This window comes from Asparagus officinalis, chromosome 3 (genome assembly GCF_001876935.1).
Source record: "Asparagus officinalis chromosome 3, Aspof.V1, whole genome shotgun sequence".
Lineage (NCBI taxonomy): Eukaryota > Viridiplantae > Streptophyta > Magnoliopsida > Asparagales > Asparagaceae > Asparagus > Asparagus officinalis.
Genome location: NC_033796.1, coordinates 111,816,528 through 111,843,210, shown reverse-complemented (window position 1 = coordinate 111,843,210; position 26,683 = coordinate 111,816,528). Strand labels below are relative to the sequence as shown.

Here is a 26,683-nt window from a genome sequence, read left to right as displayed (position 1 = left end):
GGTCGTTCAGTAAAGCATTGATACCAACAACAAATTGTCAACTCTTCACGTAGACACTGCTGGTGTTGGAATGACAATCGGGAGAGCATGGATAGAAGTCTAGTTTATAGTTATAGATTAGAAAACTATATCTATCGTGATGTGGAATTATATAGCACTGGTTGCTCCGCATTTATATCACCACATTAATTAATTACTATGAGATGTCGAACGCGAATAAAAATGATTAATATCATTGGTTCTTATGAACCAAGTATCCTATCTATCCATAATCAGATGTCTGTCTTTTTGTAGTCTAGATACGACGGCTCGGGTTAGGCTGCAAAAATTTTGAATGATACTAAGGAACTCATTCAATTAACTGGCGTAGTCCAAGATTTTAAACCTTAGAATGTTCGTACGGTAATAACCAACGCACAAATCAACGCTATATCGGTACTAAATTTCGAGGGAGGACAAGTTGTGTTACGAAAAAGTTAAAGGAAATAGTATCGTGAACGTTACTATCTGACTTTAGTAATCTCTTATTGCGGTACAAATAGACTATTGACCTATTTGAAGGAACAGCATCCAAGAAAATAAATAAGGCCTCAGTTGGATCTGATCAGAATCTGCCATCCTTCAAAATATGTGGTCCATTCCTCATAATTTAATATCTAATTACCGAAAGTCCCTCCACTCCGTTCGTCTAATACAGTAGCTAGAGTCCGAGATTCTTATCAGAAGTTTAAGAATTTCTCTGGCCTTCAGTTGCTGCGATGGTAAATAGCATATAGATCATTTGTTAAACCAATGACCTCTGATAGAGTCTCAGAAACGTGCTTTGAGATGATGAGTACATGTCGACCGTCCAAGACAGATGCTAATCAGACTGGAATAAATTTACTTTGTTCGGGATGGATATCGTTGCAGTACCACTGGATTTTATTGTCAGTAGATACATTAACGTCCAGTAGGCGAGCTGAAGATGTTATGTTCTTCCGCACTTCCCGCATGACCTGCGACAGCCTAGATTAATGTTGAAAGTAAGGTAGTTTGTCTCTTATGGAGTACTCTATTATTGTGTTTAAATATATCTGGCAAATGAGAAAAATTTAGTCCATACAAGAATTTTCTAGGTACTCATTTATGAATTTTCATCTCATATTGGTTCGAATTGTACCATTGCGTTTTCAGTTTAGATCTTGAACTGAGGAGATCATCATATCCTGATACACACGACGTATGAATTCTAAAACGAAGGTTCAAGAAACTGCGTTCGCATTCCGGAATCAAATTGACGACAGGGTGTCCTCAAAACTGTCATCCAAGACAGTATCTATGGAACTACAAAGTGTTCAGAATCCTCTAGGTTAAGCCTAACACACTTGTTTGTAAACGCAGGGCTGAACTACGTTTGAAATTAATAGGTAAACGATTGGAGGCGCTATGCCATTACGTTTTAATTGATAACTTATCAGGTATCGCTCATTATTAACAGGGTCACAAGACTATAAATGAGAAATCTGTCTAAATTTCGAGACTTTTCCAATTTGGGCATCAACCTCTTTACTATATATTGGTTGATGAATGAAGGAACTAGCTGACATACGTGCGCGGTACTTGATCATTTACCCATTATGGAGGTATCTAAGCCGAACAACCGCACCCTGTAGTTGATTTTGGTCACGGAACGATATCTTATCGATATTGAAAAGTTCCTTTCTTCTTCAAGGCCCATGGCAACCGTAGGCAAGCGAGACAAGACAGATCGTAGTATTTGACGGAAGGACAACATCAAGGATTGATCCTTTTCCCTCCGATTTGAAGTGCTGGAGAAGCAATTAAAACTAGGCTGTCTGTAAAGTTAATGATTCTGAGTAATATGATAAGAGGAGATAAAGGTACGAATGCACCTTTTGATTTGACCTCAGTGGTCGTATTTATAAAAAGGGCTGTTACTGTTACTAATTTCGAAGCGAGCATTTTATAGGTTGGTATCGATACTCACCTGAAACGGAATTCTTTTCTTGCATGTACTTCAATGAAACATGGGGCTATTCAGTTACTATTGAACGCAGCCCTCTACGCGTACATACATTTTATAAACACTTTGATCACAGGTGTAAGAAAACGCGAAGGATAATAAAGAATAAGATTAGAAATAGTCTCAAATCAGTAGCGTTCATGATGGCCTCAAATCTCCATACATAGCATATTTCATAAATTTAACATCATAATGAGTTGACTTATAATTTTATAAACTACATACCCTTCAATCAAGAAGAGGTTAATATTACAATAGTAAGGCGTAATATGGATTCACAGACAAAGAGAGCTAAAAGCCGACCTCTGATAACAGGTCTCCATCTGCAAGCTGCGATGGGACATCGATCATAATTTATCCCTTTTGCATTTTCCATATACATGCTTGCTGGCTTCTTCGTCTCCATTTGTCTATGATAGGGACCAAATTTTCATCTCATAAGCCCAGTTTGGTTATCATGATTAGCTCTGAGAGAATTTCCTAAGTCTTACTTGAAAGACCTTATAAGCCCCAATTCTTAACATACTTTGAAGAGATGATAAGAGGTACACGTAGGTGCTCTCACTCAAAACCTGTGAATGATTTGAGTCATGTGTAGCTGTATAATTAACAATATTCTTTGGTTTCAATAGTTATTCACTACTCGAAAAATATCGTTCTTCCCCATTCGTCAAATTCTTATGCAGGAACCTCTATCGAAAACTCTTAGGAAGGCGAGTTACGTTTATGGCTTGTCTTAAAATTACTACAAGAAATGGAGATGTTAGTACTAGATCTTCCACCCATCCTTTAATAAACTACTTGTATGATATTATGAGTATATAAATCGTGACTGACTGGTTCCATAGGAAAGGCTACAATCACGTAGATAGATTTTACATGTTTTTTCAAAAAGGTGTAAAAGCAAAGATTACATAAAATGTACTATTCTTTAATTAGAAAATTACCTTCTGACAGATAAAAGGATTAACAAATCGACGATCTCAATTCAAACCAAGACGCATAGGAAAATCTTCACCGCGAGAATGCGAATGATAATGAGTGAAAGAGAAGCCCCACATTTGAGGGTGAAGGATCATATAGTAGCGTTATTCATCTTAAACCATAGACAGAAAAAACTGCACGGCACCATATTTGAATTCACACAATTCGTAGACGCGGTTCACAGTTATGAGAGGAACATCATTGCCCGAGCTTCTAATGATGAGTAGTGATTGATTTTTTTTAGATGTGCTTTGCTGACATTCACCCATACATGAGATATCTCCATGGGTGTTATCTTTCTGCATATTAAATCCATGATATTACATAGGTAATGTGCCGAATTGACATTTAATCATAGGTAATGATATCCTTCGAGTAAGCAACACTGCCAGATAGGAAGATATAAGTCCACTTGGTCAGTTAGATATTCGCAGTTTTTATATGAGATCTTCAATTAGTAGATAACTATAAAGTTAACCCTTGATATATGAACCTTATTCTTTGACTAAGGCGATATCATAAATAGGTGATTCCATCACACTAAAGATATTTTAAAATATTCATCCCTGAGCAGAAAACTCAAATCACATCATCAGTTTAATCTGAAAACTCAGCAAGCCGTAACCAATCCTACGTAATGCCACTGTGATGTAAAACAGAGCTCAGACACCATGCAAGCTCCCATCAGCTGCCAGCATAAAATAATACCGCAGCTCCATCGCGGCCCAAACGCAGCTTATCAACGCTGCCCATACGCAGCTTATCAACCGCTGCCCAACGCAGCTTATAACCGCTGCCCAACGCAGCTTATCAACCGCGTGCTCTCGAAGCAACTCATCCATCATCTGCCCAAGCAGCCCGTTCAGTTCGCTGGCCTAAATTCCAGCTCCATATCACCTTTGCCTAGTCAACTGGAGGTTACAGGGTATCAGACATTCATTCAAGAAATTCTGTAACAATTCAGATGTTACTGTTTATAAAAAACCCAACGAAATTAATGAGGGAGGTGGGTGAAATACTTAGTAAGGTCAGAGTAACGAATAAACCACGCATCCAATGATACAACGCTAAACCAATTATACTAAAGTAAGGAACCCATCATTTGATGCTCGGATATAATGGGGCAGGTACCGACCCCTAAAAAATACACCCTCTAATAAAATGACATATAAGGATTCAACCATAAACATCCACAGAAGTGAGGATCATCTTTTAAATATGGATTGTACGGGAGCATCCATGGGATTTTGTTGAAAAGTCAGTAGGTTAGTTCTAAAGAAGATTTATCATATATTCATATACATCGGCACGATTAAGGATCTATCATCAAAGATCTTACCAGAATGCAGCCAAAGGAGGATTGACAAGCATAACCATTACGAAGAAGACACCATATGTTATTACGTGTCACTCGGGACTCATGGGCCACAAATCTAACACAACAGAGGTCCTATAATCCTGAACAACTCGTATCTCATACTAACCCAAAAGCAGGCTATCTACTCAACACCGAACGATATTATCGGTTCCAACAACGTCTTCATCAATTAGAGATTCATTTAGTATACTTATCTGCCATGTTCTGAACACAAGAGAGAAAACTCGACAAGAGTTATCAACCGGCCAGACAGTTGTTCCAGTGAGTATAGATATCGGATCGTCAACTGAGAAGCAAACTCGACGGCAAGCATTCCGAGGAGGGCATCTCATCGCTAACCAAGAAGAACCCAGAATTAAACAAGGGGAGAATCCAGATCATCTCTCTCTTTTGTAACTAGGAATCCAAATTGTAATCGAGAGTTGAGAGAGTTGTAATCATTCTTTTTCTAAAACAGTTAGAGAGAATAAAATCAAACGCAATTCTTTCCTTATATTCTTTTTATTACAAAATTTCCCACAAACAAGTTTATTTTAAAATCTAATTGGTTTCTTAATTTGTGCAACATTGATACTTCTTTGAATTTAAAATATAATCATTCTGCTCCAGGAAGTACTATTCTATGGCGAAAAGTTTGATTATGGATTCGTAAAGAATGAACCCAAACTAATTAGTGTGGATTGCTATGTAGAATTATACTTTTTGTAAGAGCAATATAGGTTGTTAAGACTTTTGTAGCTTATTGTGGAAGAATTTTGTTAAGCATTAAGAATGTAAGACCAATCAAATTCTGTATTCAAGTTATATCAACTGTAAGAATGTAAGATTAATCAATATAAATTATATGTTTACTATATGTTGGCCATTTATGCTTCATGTTAACAATCTCAGTTAGCCGTTAACTTTCACTTAAACATGTTAACTTTTGGCTTTTCCTACTAACTTACACTGAAAGTTGTTAGTTCTGGGTATTACTTGTTAAGTATATATGATATCAACAACAAACGTAATAAATTGATAAAAAAAAGAATCTAATTAGTGATTAGTGTGGATTTCTATGTAGAACTATATTTTTGGTAGAGCAATATAGATTGTCAAGACTATTGTAGCTCGTTGTGGAAGAATCTTGTTAAGCTTTAAGAATGTAAGACCAATCAAGTTATGTATTCAAGCAGTAAGAATGTAAGAGTAATTAATATAAAGTACATGTTTATTATATGTTGGCTATTTCTATTTCCTGTTAACCATCTCAGTTAGCTATTAACTTTCACTTAAACCTATTAACTTTTGGCTTGTCCTGTTAACCTTCATTGAAAGTTGTTACTCTAGGTATTATTTGTTAAGTATATATGGTATCAACAATAAACGTATCAAATTGATAGCAAAAAGAATCTAATTAGTGATTGGTGTGGATTGCTATGTAGAACTATACTTTTGGTAGAGCAAAATTAATTGTTAAGACTTTCGCAGCTCATTGTGAAAGAATTTTGTAAGATTTAAGAAATCAGTCAGATTTTAAAATAAACTATAAAATTAACTTGTGATCGTGAAAATTAACAAGTTCATGTAAAAGGTAAAAAGGTAACTGTGACATTTAACAGACGACTGAAAGAGTTAACAGGTTCATGTGAGAGTTAACAAATAGCAGTGAGAGTTAACAGACGATAGAAAGAGTTAACAGGTTCAGGTGACAGTTAAAAGACGATAGGAATAGTTAACTTGTAACTATTAAAGTTAACATTTAAGATGTGTCTGTAATATGAAACTTGAAATCACAAACTTACATCACACAAACGCCAATTTTAACAAGTAATTTCATTTTAACATGCAAAGCCAACTCATCCACCTTACAACCATTTCAACAAACAACACATATGTCCCTAAATCACAAAAATCTCATCCTCCTCCAACTTCATTACCTAAAGATATGAGCTCTAACCCTAACTTCGTCTCCTACTGCCATCTATGCCTCTTGCAGACCACACTTCACCAACAAATTCATCCATACTCCCTCCAGATCTCCCTTTACTTCCTATCACCATGGACCTCACTGGCTCGATGAGCTCGACCTCTTCTTCCTTCTCTCCTATTTCCTTCTCCATGCTCCTCTCCATCCATCTTGTTGATCGCCTCTCCTTCTCTAAGCCTTCTAAATGTTTGCTTAAGATGACGAGGCTAGAGGACACACTCGATGGCGACGGATGAGGAGGTAGGTGAGGAAGACATCAAAATCAGAGGGTAAGAGGAGTAAGAGGGAGAGAGATGAGAAAGGTAGAGTTAGGGGGAGAGGTGGGTGAGAGGAGCAGAGGAGAAGAGGAGGAGGAAGGAGCAGAGAGAAGAAGAAGAAGTACATGAGGGGTAATTTTGGGATTTTTTTTTTGTTATTCTTTGGGACAGTGTCAAAAGGGGCTGAATCACAAAAACCCTTGGTATTTGGGGCTTATACATAAGAGAATTAATATGGGAGTGGGGGACACATAAACTTTTTTATTTTGGGGCCTTGACACAATTTTTCCTTAAAATTTTCTTAACTCATAACTTTAAATTTTAGTATCTCTATTTCTTGTATTTTTAACATTTAGTGTTTCATTTCTTTAATTTATAGGAATGACTATGAGAAGTATTTTTTTTTTAAATTGATGAAAGCTTTTCTATAAATTCTATTCTGTTCCTGCAACTTTTTTACTGTTAAGTTTCTTAATGAGAGTTTTTTAAAAAATAATAATAATGAATGAGTTCATTATACCTACTTGCTTCCTCAATGAAAAAAGTAACAAATTATCACATTTTAATGAAAATACATACTTGCTCCCTGAATGAAAAAAGGCAGCTTGTCACAAAGAATTCAGTCGTCAACCACCAACTACAGCTGTCCCAGCCCAATCTAAGTTGACTTTTAAGCAAGTCAACTCTCCAAATACACGAATCTCAATGACTCCACAATTGGATATGGATAATTGATACATACTATGTCTAATCTTTGAAGAATTCAGAGTTGCTGAATATAATTGTGGTCAATGAACGAGTTGGCGGAGTTGGACTGGAGAAACAGGCTCAACTTCGTTGTGAATTTATAGATACAAGTTGGAGGAGTTGGATTGAGACAAAATGGCTCAACCTCATCGCAAATTTATTTATTTTCTTAATTACTACAAAAAGATATATCAGGCAAAGATTATTAGCTGTATTTGACCCGAACCTGAGTTTTAGCTCTAAACAAACATTAAGTCATAGGGGTTAAATCCCAGAATATGACTTAACCTTGTTTACTAAGACCACATTTGATTGTCAGTTGATAATAAACCACGCTTAACTATTTTTTTATCGTAATCAACCACCTAGACTCACTTTTGTGTCAAGTTTTTTCTGCTACAATAATTTCTTGTCAAATACCAATTATATTAGAGAGATGATCCTTAATGAAGGTTAAGTGAGATCAATTAACTAAAAAATTTAACTGGTGGGCGCAGATGATTGATGGCAATAAAACCCCTTCAGAGGTGGTTTATGTATAAATTGAAAATCAAATATGACTTCTACATAATGAATCTATTTTAAAGGTGTTTCTATGACCGACCCCCCACACACCCCCCACCCACAAAAAAAAAACCCAACAAAAAAACAAAAAACAAAAAACAAAAAACAAAACAAAAGAGAAAAGGAGAAAACCCAACAAAAAAAAAGAAAAAAGAAACATAGAAATCAAAATCAAGGGAAACAAAAACCAACAGATACATACAAGTAATATGCATTGCCTACAACAATCTTAAGAAAGGAAGATCATGGTGCTAAAAGTGTTCCTATTTTCTCTTATTTTGGATGTATAGAGAAAAATTAAAACGATACTCTGGATTTTGAACTGAGATGTAAGCAAGACATGGATTTCAGAAATAAACCTGTGTACATACGGACAAATTATGGAATTATGTACTAAAACTACCCCCAAAATATAACCAGTTCGAAGTATGACACCATTTAAATGGTAGAATTTACACGTAAGCAGACTATCAGGTTGCCAGAATTAGAGGTGGCTGTCTACAGAAAAGAAGCTCCAGTTGATGCAGACACCATTTATTTCCTCTCTCCCTTAACCTGCAGTTGAATCACAAAAACAATAAGCCTGCTAAGTTGATCAATGACTACACCTTAAGTTGATCATAAGCATATTTCAGCTTAGATATGCAAGTTCTACTTAAAAGATTAATGACCGAGTTGGCTTTAAGAGGAAACCATCACCATCCACAAGAAACATAACCCTTTTAAATTTCATTTGTCAATAAAACTAGATTTCTAATTCATTAGGAAATTATAAGCAAGATAGAGAAGTATTAATGTAAAAGAAGAGTTACCGACCTCTACAAAGAGGAGAACGCTTCAAGGTAACAGAAAATTAAACTAGAATAAGAGAATTAGAGAAGTTTTAAGTTTAACAATCAAGTATCTTATGTTGTATACTTATTTCATTTTCATCTAAGGAAAGCTTAGAAGGAGCATCTCTCCTCTCCAAGTTTTATATCATGATGCCAATTTCCTTCCAAGATATGAAGATATGATCTGCTCAATATGCAATTGCCCGACTTCCACTGTCGAAGCACTTCCATTTCTCTAGTTGATATTCAGGCTACATGTTTTCCCTCGTCACTTTATCAACACTAAAGAGTAGGTTCATCAGAAACTAAAACTGGCCACGTGATTGGGTTTGCTCAGCTTTAGGATTTGCCGAAGTCATTGGCGTTTTCAGGTTGTATGTCCAAGTCATGTGCTCAATGCTTAAGGTTGGTGCATAAGTTTTATTATATACAGATCCTAGTTCCCATTGTGCCTTAATTTTCCTTGATTGCCATTGATGTTAAAGGAACTAATATCCTACAACATATACAGAGGTTCACATAAATCATCAACTTTCCAAGAAAAAAAATATCACCACCGCTTATATTAAGATATATGGGCATATATTTCTATCACAGAAGCAAGGAATCAGAAAAAAAACTAACTAGAATAGAGTATTGAAATTAGTATTTGTTCGTCAAAGATGCTCGAATGTTGGCATCTAACTGAACATATGGTTGACTTATTAACAAACTATATTCTAGCTCTCAGGAAATAGCAAGCAGTAAATTAAAAAGATATGCAGTCACAAATCAGTAAATGGAGGCTATTTACCAGGTTATCTTCAAGACGCTGGTCTGAACAAGATCCCCACCTTAAGCAAAAGCTTTATGGCTGTTGGCATTTTCTTCCATTGACGATTAAATAGCAATGAGATAATGCAGCAGTAGAAACAAAATATTCAAGGAAGAGCCCATTATTTTCACCTCCTGTGATCAAAGAAATAAGGAATGCAAAGTCATATTAGTGGAAATACACAAATGAACTGCTTTCGATTGTCCAATATATTCTGATCAGTGAAATATAAGTAACAGAATTAAAGTTTAAGGAGAAAAACTTTACCCTAAAAGAAAAAATTCACAAAAATCAGAAAGACCGGCCTTGGAACTAATGAGAATCTTATGATTTTCTTCATTTTATGCACATTTCTAGTGTTTTCTATGCACAAGTTTCAGGCGAGCAATCAAGTGTCTAACGTTGAACCCATTTTTCTCTAGCATTCGAGCCTTTTCAAGCAATCGCTCAACTTCTGCAGCAATAGTTTTGTCATTTGTCCTTAAAGCTTCTTTCATTAGATCCACTAGCATATACCACTGACCAAGAAAGATTTGCTTTTTGACATCCTCAGCAATCTTTTTTCCTTTCAGAAGCTCTTTATAATGTGGATTTTGAGGAATATGTCTAAAGAAATTTGGATAGTGTTCAATTGCTTCTTGCCCATAAGGATCTTCGCATTTTGTGGATGCTACGTTATTACTTTCTTCTATCTCAGGGTTAAGCTCCTCATAGGTCATAAGACCAAGATGTTGAAAGTCTTCCAGCTCTTTCACCAAACCTAATTCATTCTTCTCATTGCTGTGCGTCTTACTTTCTCGAGGAAATCCAGATGGTGCTGCATCACATACTATCTTATTTTCCTCATCATCACTATCAATATTTATAACATTCAACTCTTTATCCGAATAAAATTGGGGAGTATGAGTTTTTCTGTGCTCCTGTTTGATAACAGATCGATGTTTTTCTAATTCTTCTGCTTTTCTCTTTTTGCTTGTGTCGATGTTCTTATCAGTCAGGACAGCCTTATGATTCTCCATGTTCCCATTCTTTCCAACTTCGTCCAAACCCTTTTCCATTGCTCCCTTCGGCATGAACTTCTCTCTCAGCGTCTCTTTGTAACTCTTTCTGTATGTTTTCCACCATTTGATGTATTCAATCCTCAGGTTGCCATGTTTGGTTATTCCCGGTATGCATAATTGGACTCCAACAATAGAATTGGAAAGATAGTTAAAATTCTGGAAATCTCCAGGAATGGACTGATCAAATCCAAATTGTCTAGCAAACCGATCTGGGTGATATTTCTCAGAAAATACACGACCATCAAAAGATAGTCCCTTTAGAGATGTGCATGATATCAGTGACAAGAAGTCATATACATAAGCAGGTGTTTTCTCTGCTTCAATCGTAACAACACGAGACTCCATATTATACCATTCTGGCTCCACCCAATTGTGCAGTCGGCATGAGTAGGGTCTCCATGTAAAAGATCTCTCATCTTCAAAAATCTCCAATGCTTTGTTATATTGAGTTTTTATCTGACTTCCACTCCAGCGAGAGATCCGCACTCTCTGCTGAAATTTCAAGTCACTTGTAATGGGCCGGAGAGTTTCAAATCTTTCCCAGATCCAACATTGTAGGAAGCCAAATGATGGTGATGCTTTGAATATCCCTCCACTTCCCTTATCTTTCTTCCGGTGATTGCTAACAATAGACTCTGTGATAATATTCAGATCATGATAGATGTTGGCAACAAGAGCAGGTGCCAACGAAATCCTATCCCCCAAGCTGAGTCTCACCGCAACCCCAAAGAGCGAAGCTAGAGTTTGATTCTCCGATGGGAAGACATCCTTGCAAAGCCAATACGTCAAAAAACCGAGATGCCTAAGTTCATCATCGATATTATCTTCATTTATGAACCAGTCAAGCCAAATGTCACTAGTAACCATTCCCATGCGTTGAGCCTCCTTGCTAAGCACTAATATTTTTTCCGACTCCACTATTAGCCTATTCTTTAGCTCTTGTTGGTCTGCAGTAAGCTTTTGATCTAAATGTGAACCCCGTAGAGGAAGCGCAGTTAAAACATGTACATCCTCTGGAGTAAATGCAGCCTCACCCCATGGGAATATAAAGGTGTTGGTCACAGAGCACCAGAACCCAAATAATGCTTCCACTGTTTGTTGATCGATTCTTATGTCAGTAGCAATCGAGGCAACAAGTATGGCATCATTGATCCCGGCTTGGTTCCATTTTTGAATAAAAGTTTTATTGCAGGCCATGGCTTTCACCCACTCAGACCATTTCTTCTTACTATCAGTTTTTCTGGAAGAACTATGAACTTGGAACAAAATCTTCGGAGGACCAACGACACCCATTCGGATAAGATCCACAACCAAAGAAGATGAGAAACATGGAGATGATTTGCTTGCTGTCGGATGAAGGAGACAGCAGGTGCATTTCTTCTCTAGTGAGATTATAGTAGGAGGTGAAGAAAATTCTGGTGGGCAACGCATAGAGGTCCCCATCACTGAGCTACGTTGTTATTCTTGAAAGCTGGAGGAACTCATTACTCTTGTTTATTTATGTCTGCTGTTGAATTCGTTGTAGTAGTAGCAAGGAAAGATTTCAAATTGTCAACGACTCAGGATAAAGAACACTCAGCAGCAAAAGAAGCAAGAGAAAATGACATGTCAAAAAGAAAGCTAGCTTTTCCATATTATGTAATTTATTACGTATGTGCGTTGCTGTGTTCTATCTGATCCTGTAGGTAAAAGAACATATCTTAATGACTAATATATCAATCAGCTAACAGCAAACGAAAATTTTGAAGAATTTTATTACGTTAGCTATGCAGGTTCTAGCACAACTATGTTGCATGAATGCTTTGAGTGGTTCATGTCAAACATTCCGATAAGACACCAAAAGATACAACTTAGATATGGATGATCCTGCAACTTGTCTTGTTGATAATTATATAGTATTGTTTGAGGAGGTTCGATGATAGAGTTAAACGTGAATTCTTGTACTATTAGGACCCTGCTAACTAGCTTCTTGCTTTGTCTATGGCCCAGAGTTGAATGTAATCCTAACAGACCTATCACCTTTTTCCTTCTTCAGGACTATGATTTAGTTGGAAAAACCTCGAGGGTTCTTTCCTTGTCAACACAAGTAAAAACTTCATTAACCAACAGGCCTTTTAAGTTTTATACAAAGTCCTAACTTCCTTGGAAAAGGACTGTGCACTAATCTGGCAGATCTATATTATTATTGTCTCCAATCATAATAAATTATCAAATCTTTATTAAGCTTTTTCCAGTTGTGCTGCGTAGCCGACCTGATTTTGAAGGGAGAAAGACGTTGATGATGTCAATGACGGTGATATCCTTTTAGAAAAAAAATCTTCATAGACCTTTACTCAAATTTAAGATGGACCAAATATTCAAATATGCCAGATCCGTATACTAATAAGAAATACAGATAAAATAATTTCAATTAAGCGTAGCTTTTACTAGATTATGAATGTGCATATGCCTATCAAGCCAATTATGGATAGGGAAACAAATATTTTCAAGAGTTTATATGACCAGGTTTTCTTTGAAGGATTAAATGAATGTAGTCTACAGAAGATATAATTGTTTTCGAAGTGTACATTACATGTCATTCTTGGTGTATCTTATTTTGATTGCTCAAGGGAAGAGAGGTGGTTGTTCAATAAAGTCCTACAAGGAAAGATGATTCCTTGCTCCACTATTGCTTAGAGAAAGGAGTCACACGAAGAAATAAAATCAAAGATGGTCAGAATGCACAAACAAGTGTTTAACTATAGATCCAAATGACAGTAAAAGAAATTTTACTACAATATATGTTGTAAAACTTAAGTAACTTAGTTTTGCAGGATGATAGAGGTTTTGAATTCTAAACCCGTTCTCCAACTACAAACCTTACTTCCTGATGCCAAAATCAACGGTTACCAATAATGATGCTAATGATTGATGATGTCTCCTTCTCTCAAATAATAAGAATAAGCATTTCTTCTTTGAAATATGAAAATTTGGTCGCACTTAATCCACTAAAAAAAAGACTGCTGCTTATGCAGGAAAGTTAACTAGAATTGCTTTGAAACTGCTCTCTAAAACATGATCTATGAAGTATCTTAAACCATAGAAACAGTCATCTGTATTTTGTTGGCTTATCGAGTAATCACTTTGACAACTGAAATCCTTTCCTTATAGTGATCGATGCCGTATTCCTCCGAACATCTTGCGAATCCATGTACGGCCATTCATTAATTACCGAGGATACTGGAAAACTATTCAACGGCCACATGTTTCCTTGAGAATAGGGAAGCGTAACATCTACAACTTCAATTATGACGCATTTCAAAAGTCAAAGCTCCACCTTAAATTCCATGAAATTATAATGCAACAGAATGAGCCTGATTGAGCATCGAAAAGTTCCCTAGTAGTATGACACAGAATGGTTCAATATGGACCAGATATCAGTGTATCGATATCCATATCAACTCATTTGCATTTACTAATGAGTCCAAATACCATGAATCCCATAACTAAATACAGTAGAATTTCTTGAAACACCAAAACCCTCCTAAATTCTAGAAGAGGAACATGACGTCTTGGCCAGGGCACAACAAGCGGTTCAATTCAAATAGTTCTTGCAAAATTGTGGGGGGTAATGAAAGAAAAATACTTCAATTCCAAAAAATGGGTGCATTATCTAATAGAAAATAGACAATGGGCATGGGATAAAAAAAAGGAGGGTTCTTGATTTTCTTTGGGAAATAGGAGAGTTACCTGCAGGAGAGAGAGGGGAGAGGTCTGCTGCTGAGATGATACTTCCCGGCATCCGACCCGATCCATGATAATAGAATCTTTAGGGTTGGAGTGGGGTGGCGGCCGGGGGGGGGGGGGGGGGGCAGCAGTAGAATGCTGGAGAAAGGAGAGAGAGTGGGGAGGGGAAAAATAGTGACGAAAGGGAACGGTGCCGGGTTGACCTTTTACAGCATCCGACCCGATCCATGATAAAAGATAACCCTGAAAAAGGAGTTTTACCTTAGTAATTTCTTCTAAGACAGTAAAAATTCGCTCCCCTCCTCCGAAATTCTTCTTCCGCGCCGTTTCTCGACCACCGCCTTCTCGGCGGGTCAATTCAATGAATCTTCAGGTAGGTAGCTGGAACCCCCAATTTTTTTTTCAATTACTCCTTTTTCTTTCTTGCAAATGAATTGTTCCTTTGGTTGAAGTTAGAGTTATTAATGAAGAAACTAGTGATTTTGGCGGGGGGGGGGGGGGGGGGCGGGGAGACTGAAACCATAAAAGACATGGTTTCCTGCTACCTGCTAAAAAAAAAAATTGCTGTGGAAGAACAACGTCTGTTCATTCTCAAATGAGCTCTTAAAAAATAAATTTTCATCTGAAGCCTTCATTAGCTGTGAGTTGAAGCGGGAAGAGATCATCACCTGCTCCCTCGTGAGCTTTTAGCTGCTCAGTAACTTGTAAGGAAGCCAAAAATATTTAGAGATACTGAGTCCATAGTGGTGCTAGTTGTGTTTCAAACTTGTCTGCTTGTCTCCTAGTCATGCTTGTAGGCGTCAAAAATTACCTATGGGTTCCTGCATGCAGCTCGAGACGAAGAGAAGACGATGAACATCATTATCCAAATCAAGAAGGGTTATCTGATGTCATAGAAAAGCTAACAAACGCACGAAGCGAGTTGATAAAGCATACAAATCAACGGGATAATACAATAACGAAGAAGCGACTCGACTTGGGTTTACGTTTCACCCACAAAGGAGTAAGCACCACTCGTGTCTTGCTCATCCCATGGGTGTCTCGCCCATGAGAGGTTGTAGAGATCTTTGCGAGCTTTCTAACGCGTCTTGGATCACTTCCTTCCGAGGTCGAACGAGGGAGTTAGAGCCAAAACACTCGAGACAATCCAGACTGTTTCACACCTGCAAGATACTAATTGTGTCTCACATATTTTGGTCATGATATGATTCGAATCTGAAGAATCTCAAAAGACAAAAGTTGTAGGTATCTTTGTTAGCTTTCTAACGCATCTTGAATCATTTCATTCCGAGGTCGGACGAAAGAGTTAAGACCAAAATACTTGAGATACTCCAAGTTGTCCCGGACATATGCGAGACAGTCGAAGTGACTCGCGACCAGGTCAACTCCCGACGTGTTTTCTGATAAGATTGACTTCCAGAACTCCTTGGGATCATCCATAAACATGTGGGGTTATCCTTAAACGTGTGGAAGCTGTTACACAACTGAAAACCCACATAAACGAATAATAACGGTTGTTATTCGACCCTATCCACAAACACGATAATTCTATCCACAAACTCAGCATTTAAAGCCTATAAATACACCCCTAGCACCCTCATAAAGGCAGATGTAAAGGGAGCCAAGAATTTTAGAGAAGCTAGGGCGAGGTTCTGACGAATTTGAGAGAGGCTAGCTAGATCCCGACGAACTCCGGCATAAAGAAGGAGCTATTCAAAGAATCTGAGGTCCCGTTTCCCCCATTCCTTGAGATCAGGCTTGGACTTAATCTCGAGAAGAGTCGTAATCTCCCTTGGTCGAGATTATCACTTCAGCGATTACTTCCTTTGTGAAGTAAGAGTTTTAATTAATCTTCTATCAATCGGATCCGGTCCGTAGGCGGTCCACGGATAAACCCCGATACATGCAAAGATCCCACGCAAACAGCAATAGGCGATAAACGTTCTCTGTTGTGTGTTGTTTGAAGGAGATTGTAATTTTTTTATTTTTTCATTGTGTAGGATCTTATAAAAAGATCGTCTTTTTTCGGACTTATTGTAACGACTAAAGTTGTAATGAGTTATACAATGAAGAAAACAATTTCCAACCCAAACACGCTGGCGACCACAGTGGGAGCCAACAGTCTCGTCACCAAGGTTGTCATGCCGCAACCAAATATCAAGATCCCAGTTGATTCAGATGTTGAGTACGAGTTCGACGAAACCAAGTTTGAGGAATATTTCTCCTCGTTTTTATCAAAATCTTCCTCTCCCTGCAAGTGCGGAAAGATCCCATCTTTGAAGGAGGCGTATTCGCCGATGAAGGCTTCAAATGACTCCGCTCGCCACAACTCCTCTCCAGTCAAGGAGTTGTTCAATCAAGGTACGCCAACTCTAATGAAGAGGGATCGTCAAAGGCGACGCCAATGCCAAGCTCGTCAAATTGCCAAGGCTTTAGAACAAGTCAATGGAGTTCGTTACTACGCAGACTTGAAGTCTAGGAAGCGTCATTCAATCCAGCCGCCTCAATGGCAAGTTGCTGACAAATCCTCCAAGCCGTTGACGGAAGAATGGATCCTTGTCAAAAGGAATCGTTCAACCTTGAAGGAGCGCATCCAAAAGCGACACGCACATGCCGCACGCGGACGTGCCTTTGTGCGAAAGATACAAGGCATGTAGAGGAAAGAGGTGGTCAAAGAATCATCGAAATCCAAACGAGTCTGGGTGCTGAAGGCGAAAACATCGCCGAAAATAGTTGAAACACTTCCGCTTAGGGCGGGACACGACTCATCTCGCACCTGATTCCAGCCATACGGGTGTTTCTAAGCCTCTGTCAGCCTCCGAGTCCACTCGTCTTGCTCCCGCACCTCCGGGAAGCCCAACAGCAGCATGGATCTGTCCAAAATTAAGATTCCGATGAAAATTCGCCTGGGTCTTTTACACGAAGATCGAGACAAAGCTCCAGTGAATAAAACCCGAGTAATTTCTCAGGTTGGGGGTCGTACAAACACTCATGTCAAGCCAAAGACCGTTCAAAGGTGTCCCATCGCCTTCAAACAAACCGGGGCATCTCATTGTACGTGTTCGTGCGCCGTGCACAAGAGGACTCCTGGCATTCATTGCCTGGGGGTTCGTATTGGAACCCAGGAGCCCGTTAAGACCTCACGCTCGCAAGGGGGTGGTTCTAAATGTACGACTCCTGATGCGACCTTGGATCATTCAAAGGCGACAATGAATTGTCCCAAAAATGTCAACAAGGTTCTTCATCCTAAAAAAAAAATGTGTTCGTCAAAAGACAACATTATACTTGGGGTATCACACCAACAAGCGATGGATTGCTCCAATGAGCTGCACCATCAGACTAGGGGTGTGAACAAATCCCAAAAGAAGGATGTCCAAGAAACTAGCTCTCATTGTCCATATGAGAGGCTAATCAGGGTGGTATTATCAAAATATAGCTGTCCTAGGACCATTTCACAAAGGGTCTCGATATTCGAGAAGCTTACCACTGAAGCGTTGAAGCCCAAGCCAAGATGCTTCCACGAGAGAAAATCCACCATTCAGGATGATGAATTCTCTGAAGTCACCATCAACATGGTTTACAAAGGAAAATCAACACGTCGCTCGAATGATCCTAATCCTGACTTTAGCCCGGGAGGAAAAGTCAGTCTAGGAATTGCCCAACGAATGTCTCGGCTCCAGTTAGAAGTCATCGGACATAGGGATTATCCAAAGATGCACAAAGAACTATCTTTAGATAACAAGCTGTCAGACACTTGCTCCGCAGTCGCTTCAGATGACGAGTCCTCAGATACGTGTTCTGTAATTACCTCCAACGACACAATGTCCAGCATGGGGAAGCAAAGGAGTCGTTTATGATCACCCCAGATTAAGTGGCTCAAATGCTTCAAGAGGCCTTAGCTCGACAGCGAGAAGAGCTTAGAGCTGAAATGAACACGCAAATGGAGCTGAACATACAACAGGTGAGGGAGTTACATGACCAGCAACTTCAAGCTTTATCAAATCAGCAAGCTGAATCCAACCATCGCATTCAGAACATCGCAGTTGACAGCGATCCAGAAGTGAACGAAGTCATCATGGCTGACGCACCCCCCAAAAATACTGGGAGTGGTCCAATCGTACCCCTCAATAACACTGGAGGTTGTTCAAATGCACCCCCTAAAAATAAAAACGCTGGGGGTGGTCCAACTCATTCTCCTTAACGTCCTTCAAATGAAGATATAGATGATGACAAGATGATGAAAGAGCTGGAGAATAAGGTCAATACCTTAATGTTCGCTCAAAAAGTAAAGAGAACAGGCATTCTGTGCCCATATCCAAAAGAGTGGGATTCAATCCCATACCCGACGAAGTTCAATCTAATTAACTTCACGTCGTTTGACGGGAAATGTTCGCCCACTCAGCACCTAATTTATTTTAAGTCCCACCTGGGAGTGATCTCCGGGAATGAACCCCTGATGATTCAGTCATTCATAGGGCGGCCTTCGATTGGTATCGACGTCTCAAGCCGAGGAGCATCAATTGCTGGGACGACTTGGAAAGCTCGTTCCTCAACAACTTTTTCGACGATGACACCAAAGTGTCGATCGGAGCTATTCTGGATTAGAAGCAGAAGGACGGTGAGTCAGTTGACAGTTTTGTCAAACGTTTCCGCAACAAGGTAATGAATTACAGGGATCCTGTCACAGAGGATTTCATCTTGCAGACGTGACACAAAAAATCTCTCTATCGATGTCCTCGAAGTCATGGGGGTTGTCCCCTCAACCACCTGAAAGGAATTAAAACTACGTGGAGAACATGTCGAGCGTTTCCTCAAAAGAAAGGAGCTCGAGAGGGGCCAACCAACGACTAAAGTACCTGCAACTGCTGACGATATTCATCAACAGCCACAAGGGACTCTTAATCCGAAGTTTCAGGAGGAGTATTCTTTCGAAGATGATGAAGTTCCAACCATCTTCAAATACCTCCTCGCCAACAATAAGATCAAGCTACCACCGATTACAAATCAGGAGGAAGCAAACAAGACTTCGGATCCTAAGTACTGTGCGTACCACAGGAGGGTCCATCACCCCACCAAGACTTGTATTACGCTGAAAAACAACATTCAAACCTTGGTTGACGTCGGCATCATAACACCGAAAGAAGCCGAGAGCTCGAGAGGGGCCAACCGACGACTAAAGTACCTGCAACTGCTGACGATATTCATCAACAGCCACAAGGGACTCTTAATCCGAAGTTTCAGGAGGAGTATTCTTTCGAAGATGATGAAGTTCCAACCATCTTCAAATACCTCCTCGCCAACAATAAGATCAAGCTACCACCGATTATAAATCAGGAGGAAGCAAACAAGATTTCGGATCCTAAGTACTGTGTGTACCACAGGAGGGTCCATCACCCTACTAAGACTTGTATTACGCTAAAAAATAGCATTCAAGCCTTGGTTGATGTCAGCATTATAACGCTGAAAGAAGCCGAATGAGAATGGCTTCCTCCGACAAGTATATGAGGTTAAATTGCTCCAATCCTCCAACAGGTATATGAGGTTAAACTGCTCCCATCCTCCGATGAGTATAAGAGGTTAAACTACTTTTCTGTGATACTCCAATGGGTATAGGAGTATAAACTGCTTTCCTTATTTCCAGCGGTAAGTTTCTGGAGAATATTACACATAATATTCTTAAGGATAACCCGAGATCAAAGGTTTGTTCAAGTCTACGTCCAATACGCGTTGCCGGGTAGCCTATTCCCGTAACAATGGTGAAGTCTATGTATTTAATATCATAGTATTAAGTCTAAAAGGGTTAACTCTTTTAGCACAACGTTACATGCAGAACGGACTTAAACAATTCGCATGCTAGCCAGACTCAAACGGTAGTCGGTAAAGACTTATCAAATCCGTTGATGGTTGAGGATTTACCAAAAATCCTATAAGTCCGATAGTCATTGACTCACCAGCTTCATCAGTTGGTCTCGTGACTTGAGCACCCAAGACAACACCAATTCCAGCCGAAATCTCCACGAGGAACTTTGAAAGCATTTGCAATGATAGTCGTATCAGCTCCAATAGCTGATCCTACAACCAAAACTCCTATGTGGTTAAGTAAATAACTAACGGGACGTAAAAGTAAAATCCATACATGCAGAAAAACCAAGCCTCAATAGTTGGCATTGCAGCCTCTACACTTGGGACTGTCACGCGTTGCAATGAAAGTCAATGCTGGTCAACGCGTTACAAAATAAAAATCAACGCCGGCCAACGCGTTACAATGAAAGTTAATGCTGGTCAAAACGTTGCGAGGAAAGTCAACGCCAGTCAACACAAAGCGATGAAGGTTAATGCGTCGACAATTTTTAGCCGAAACAAGACTCAGATCAATTTCAGGTCAAAGGATGATCCCAGAGAGTTCAATCGTAATTCAGATACGAATCCCCGACGAAGATAGTCAGTTCAACGTCGACTCAATGACACGAGCTAAGATCAGAAACCAATACATCAGTTTCAGTTCGAGACTTCGACAACGGTCAGACGATAAACACAGCACCGGAAAAATTTTAGCTATTCGACAAAATACTGAATAGGCTAAAAATTAAAGAAGTCAAGAACTAAAGCCAATTACAGGTCCTTTTACACCGACTGAAGGTTGGGCCTATCATATCCAAAATATTCCAAACTCTTCTATAAAAGAAACGAGACTGAAATACTTTGGAGGGGGTATCTATAAGTGTCAAAAATTACCTATGGGTTCCCGCATGCAGCTCGAGACAAAGAGAAGACGATGAACGTCATTATCCGAATCAAGAAGGATTATCCGATGTCATAGAAAAGCTAAGAAACGCACGAAGCGAGTTAATAAAGCATACAAATCAACGGGATTGTACAATAACGAAGAAGCGACTCGACTTGGGGTTACGTTTCACCCACAAAGGAGTAAACACCACTCGTGTCTTGCTCATCCCATGGGTGTCTCGCCCATGGGAGGTTGTAAAGCTCTTCGCGAGCTTTCTAACACATCTTGGATTACTTCATTCCGAGGTCGGACGAGGGAGTTAGAGCCAAAACACTCGAGACAGTCCAGACTGTTTCACACCTGCGAGATACCAATTGTGTCTCACATATTTTGGCCATAATATGATTCGAATCTGAAGAATCTCAAAAGACAAAAGTTATAGGTATCTTTGTCAGGTTTCTAACGCATCTTGAATCATCTCATTCCGAGGTCGGACGAAAGAGTTAAGACCAAAATACTCGAAATAGTCCAAGTTGTCTTGGACATGTGCGAGACAGTTGAAGTGACTCGCGACCAGGTCAACTCCCAACGTGTTTTCTAATAAGATTGACTTCTAGAACTCCTTGGGGTCATCCATAAACATGTGGGGTTATCCTTAAACGTGTGGAAGCTGTTACACAACCGAAAACCCACCTAAACGGATAATAACGGTTGTTCTTCGACCCTATCAACAAACACGACATTCCTATCCATAAACACGGCATTTAAAGCCTATAAATACATCCTAGCACCCTCATAAAGGCAGATCTAAAGGGACCCACGAATTTTAGAGGAGCTAGGGCGAGATTCTGACGAATTTGAGAGAGACTAGCTAGATCCCGGCGAACTCCGGCATAAAGAAGGAGCTATTCGAAGGATCTGAAGCCCCGTTTTCCCTAGGGGTAGGCAAAAACCGAAAAAAACCAGTTCAACCGAAAAAACCGCCCGAAAAAACGGACCGGTTAACCGAACCGAATTAAATGGATGAGAAGAAGTCTTTAAACCGTCCGAACCGAATTAAATCGGTTTGGATCCGGTTTGAACCCCTGAACCGCCCAAAAAAAAACCGACCCGAATTCTGTTGGGCGGTTTAGAGACTAAACTTATACCTCAAAACTTTTCCTGTTATCATCCAATAGATTCAAACAGCGCAAGGAGCAGTTTCAAGCAATGAGTACAACAATATCAAAGAAAAATATCCTTGAGAACTAAGTAAAAATTCAAATCAATCCAGAAAATTTGTTATGCACATGATGCACTTACAAAAGATGCATATGCTACATTATATGAACAATATCATACAAAACATCACTCCCCCATGTAATTAAATAAACTTAGACTTTAGTTAAAAAATTTCGCAGAAAAGATCTTGAGAATTACATAAGATTCAAATCAATCACAAAATGTGTTATGTACATGATACTTACAAGAGATAAGCATGCTGTATTATATGAACAACATCTTTAAAACATCAGTTCTCTGCGTAATTATATCAACTCAAAACTTTATTCTAAAGATGATAAGCAGTCTAATAAAGCTTTGTTGGCGAGCTCAGGAACCTCATCATGAGGACAATGCCCAGCTTGCAAATTCACAACAGAAGTCTTTGGATAGAACTCTTTGCAAATTCAAAACCGAAACCGAACCGAACCGAACCGAATTTCGGTTAGGCCGAATATTCGGATGAAGGGGAAAAAATCTGGATCTGGATGAGAGTTTTGAGAATCCAAAAAATTCGGATTGGATGCGGATTGGGCATAAAACCGAACCGAACCTAATATGCCCAGCCCTAGTTTTCCCCATTCCTTGAGATCAGGCTTGGACTTGATCTCGAGAAGAGTCGTAATCTCGCTTGGTCGAGATTATCACTTCAGCGATTACTTCCTTTGTGAAGTAAGAGTTTTAATCAATCTTCTGTCAACCGGATCCGGTTCGTAGGCAGTCCACGGATAAACCCCGGTATAGGCAAAAATCCCACGCAAACAGCAATAGGCGATAAACGTTCTCTGCTGTGTGTTGTTTGAAGGAGATTGTAATTTTCTTTATTTTTTTTTTCATTGTGTAAGATCTTATAAAAAGATCGTCTTTTTTCGGATTTATTGTAACGACTAAAGTTGTAATGAGTTATACAATGAAGAAAATAATTTCTGACCCAAATAATGCTAACAATGCTGTTTCAAGAAATGAGTTTCATTATTTCTGTCTAGGGCTGTCCAAAAAGCCCGCGGCCCTGACCCGGCCTGGAATCCGGCCCAGTTCAGGTCGGGACAGTGCCCGATCCATGCCCCGGAAGACCGGGCCTGGTTTGGTTCGGGGTCTGGGTCCGGGTCCAGGTGCCCCTGCGAGTGCTCGGCCCAGCCTAGGATAAGGTGTTTTTTACAATTTAGCTAGTTAATTGTAGTTATTAACAATGTTTGAGAGAATGCTTACACTTCAACCTTAACTTAGTTGGTTTAGTGGATTATAGTTGGTCAAAGGTAGTTCTTTAGGTCACTAGTTTGAATATACCAAGTCGGATATTTGTTTATTGTTAGTTATCCTTAAAAAACTTTTAATTAGAAATCATTGTAATGTCATGTTAATGTTTTGACATGTTTAGTACATTATTAAAAAATTTCTAAAAGTTTAGATCTTCGATGATATAATTTATGTCTAGTAGTATGAATGTTTTACTTGAGATTATGTTGAAATCATGAAGGAAATGTAAATTAGTAGGACATAATACTTTGATTAAATAGAAGTTATTTTAAATTTAAACTTTTGAAGCTTATTAAATACATTCATTCAATGCTCTATATTTTGAAAAATATTTCATTAGACCATTGTTATTGAAATATCAAAAGCCTAACTGGATTTTTTGAATTTTTTTTGCAAAAATATTTATCTTTTTGCTAAAAAAGGTAAAAATAGTCGGACCTGCCCAGTGCCCGGCCCACAATCGCTCGGATCCAGACCTGGACCCGGACCCGGTCTGGCCTGCTTAGAGACCATGATGTTTTCCACTACTTGAGATTGAAGAAAGAGACAAAGAAGTATATGTCAAAGCACTCTACCAGTGCACCAAAACTCATAAGCTATGGTGATGATTGAGAATTATAATGTAATATTATAATACGTTTCTGCTAATTGAATGTCCTTTTCACGGGTAGTCCCGGACAGGGCCGAATTGCTTAGATACCCTAATTTTGTCAAAGTACTCTGCCGGTACATCAAAACTCAGAAGTTGTGGTGAGGATTGAGAATTATAATTTAATATTATAATATTTCATGCAAATTGAGCGTCCTTTTTATGGGCAGAAATCTAGATTGATGTAGTGGTATCAATTTTTTAAAATTTACTTTAAATTCATGGCTGACAGGAATTAAACCTATACCATGTCAAAGGATCATGCCACTACACTAAAACTCCAAAGTTGTGGTCAGGGTTGAGGATTATAATTTTGTATTCTAACTGGTTATTTTTGTTGGTTTTTTGTATGGATTCATTGTTTTAATTTGTTCATGGGTTTACTGTTGGATGAAGGATAAAGAAAGGGATTATGGGGGTTTTGTTTCCCATTTTATGGGAAAAATTGTCCAAAAAAGTCATGTAACAATCACATTAACAAAGATAATTAAGAGGGGTATCAAATTTAAAGCCACTAAATATTTGGGGTATCAAAGTTGAAAATGTGGTAAATTTTGGTGTATCTAAGTGCAAATAATTCTTTTCTCAGATATGATAGTGACTTCCATCTAGCTAGCCTTGGTTATTCCATTGAGGGAGTTTGGGAAGGCTTTTTTTTAGACTTATAAGTCTAGCTAGTCTTTGGTGGCTTTTATCTTTTATCATAAAAATGCTACAAAAATTGCTTGGGTAGAATAGTAATTGTTTTGGTCAATCCTTGCTTATTTAGGTGAGCTTATAAGCTAGTTTTTTAAAAGCTGGAGTGTACCAACTTTTTAAAATGTGACTTATAAGTTAACTTATTTAGTATTTTACCAAACATGTAGATGTGAAAAAACTAACCTAAAATCTAGTTTGCCCAAAAAATAAATTCTCCCAAACACCCTCTAATAACATCATATGCTTTTTCATCGTTGTTTGCATTTGTCCCCCACTGAATACACGCAAAGGCTTAAATGAATAATATCAAGCTTTTCTTCCAGAAAATATGAACTCCATTATTAAAAGTGTCCATCTACATTATGAAGCTATGATTAAGATACATTACGATGGTTGTTTCATTCATCATAATTAGACTTTTCTTAGCAATAATCAAGAATATATGATGATTCCTTCCCGAGGGGAAGTCATGGGCACCCACAGTAAGCTCCACCGTTAATCTGAACTCATAGCTGTCCTTTACAATTGCAAAGATAATTCAAAATTTTATCACAGTGGTGGTCCAGCTGCAAAGGAATCTAGACAAAGAATCTAGAGGAGAGAGAGACAAAGATCAGAAAGGGATAAGGTGAAGAGTTCAATATCCAACTTGAGCAACTTCGTAACTTCATTTAAGAAGAATATCCCACCTCCCTTCATGTGATGGTTTTTTTTTTTTTGTGAGGATTTGGAAACTCTCTCTTTCCTTTCATCTGTGCAGATACTGCTTTCTCAGTTACAGTGCTTCAAAAATATTTAAATAATCATGATCTATTGCAATATATCTCACACATCAAGATAAATCACACTTAATCAGTCATCTTTAAAAGATAATTACAGGTACACTACCCTGTGTAGTAGTACAGGGGTTTACCATTTACTATCCCTAAAATTTTATCCTCAATAGCTAGACCTTCTAATATCCGATTAGAGTTGTTATTTAGTTACTTGTATCTTTTACTAAAGGTGTATATGTCTAATACTTGATCTCTCTTCAACACATTGATGTCACATGTTAAGAGAATGGAAGGATAATTTCATTTTTGAGATCGGTGATCAAAATATTATGCCTGTGGATAATAATCTCGTCCATGTTAAGACTCCTTATACTTCTATGACCCTTATTATTATTGTTGCTGTTGTTTTTAGGAAAAGGCCGAAGCCTTTTGTGACCCTTATTATTTCACTTAGACTCCTACTACTTGAATCCAAACTATATGCTACCACTTGATTAAAAAAGTGAAGGATCGTGGTTGTCTCTGATCCCTCACCGCCCAAATAATTGACAAACCCACCTCCATTGCTTCCCGCCATTAGCCTATATAAACCTCTTTAGCCCTCATACGGAACTCAGAAACTAGACGGTCCACTCTCAACCTCTCTTTCTCTCTCTCTAGCCCCTTTCTCTCTCTCTAGGGTTTCATCCCGTCCTAGAGAGAAATGGCTTCTTCTTTCCCTTCATTACTTCTCTTCCTCTTGTCATTGTATTTAGCATCAATGCAATGTGCGATCTCGAAAACCTCCATCATAAACTATGGCGAGAGGCAAAGAAGTGAGGGCGAGATGAGAGAGATGTACGAAGAATGGCTACTAAAGCAGGGGAGAGCAGCAAACAATGTGCTTAGAGAGAAAGAGAGGAGGTTTCAGGTCTTCAAAGATAACCTTCGGTTCATTGACAGCCACAATGCGGCTG

General features: G+C 38.7%; 2 protein-coding genes across 5 annotated transcripts in view; one reads left to right on the top strand and one right to left on the bottom strand.

Moving 5' to 3' along the window:
* LOC109835768 lies at positions 8,177 to 14,706 on the bottom strand. Of its 4 annotated transcripts, none has more exons than XM_020403782.1 (4): positions 14,621 to 14,706; positions 9,840 to 12,140; positions 9,552 to 9,706; positions 8,177 to 8,480 (listed from the first exon to the last, which is right to left on the bottom strand). In XM_020403782.1, the coding sequence occupies exon 2, from the start codon at positions 12,074 to 12,076 to the stop codon at positions 9,926 to 9,928; it is 2,151 nt and encodes a 716-aa protein (XP_020259371.1). In that variant the 5' UTR covers positions 12,077 to 12,140; positions 14,621 to 14,706; the 3' UTR covers positions 8,177 to 8,480; positions 9,552 to 9,706; positions 9,840 to 9,925. The 4 variants fall into 4 exon arrangements, 3 of the variants coding, with proteins under 3 accessions (XP_020259371.1, XP_020259370.1, XP_020259372.1); XM_020403781.1 differs by lacking the exon at positions 14,621 to 14,706 and adding an exon at positions 14,363 to 14,455; XM_020403783.1 differs by lacking the exon at positions 14,621 to 14,706 and adding an exon at positions 14,363 to 14,455 and having other exon boundaries at positions 9,840 to 12,137.
* The window catches only part of LOC109835769 (low-temperature-induced cysteine proteinase-like), a 14,025-nt gene continuing 1,985 nt past the window's right edge, over positions 14,644 to 26,683 (top strand). The window contains 2 exon segments of the mRNA XM_020403785.1: positions 14,644 to 14,732; positions 26,140 to 26,683. The exon segment at positions 26,140 to 26,683 is cut by the window's right edge and continues 14 nt beyond it. Of these exon segments, the coding sequence (XP_020259374.1) occupies positions 26,431 to 26,683 (253 nt within the window). The 5' untranslated portion in view covers positions 14,644 to 14,732; positions 26,140 to 26,430.

Bases quoted from the DNA above. Each gene is read 5' to 3' on its own strand.
- LOC109835768 (XM_020403782.1), bottom strand. From the start codon at position 12,076: ATGGGGACCTCTATGCGTTGCCCACCAGAATTTTCTTCACCTCCTACT.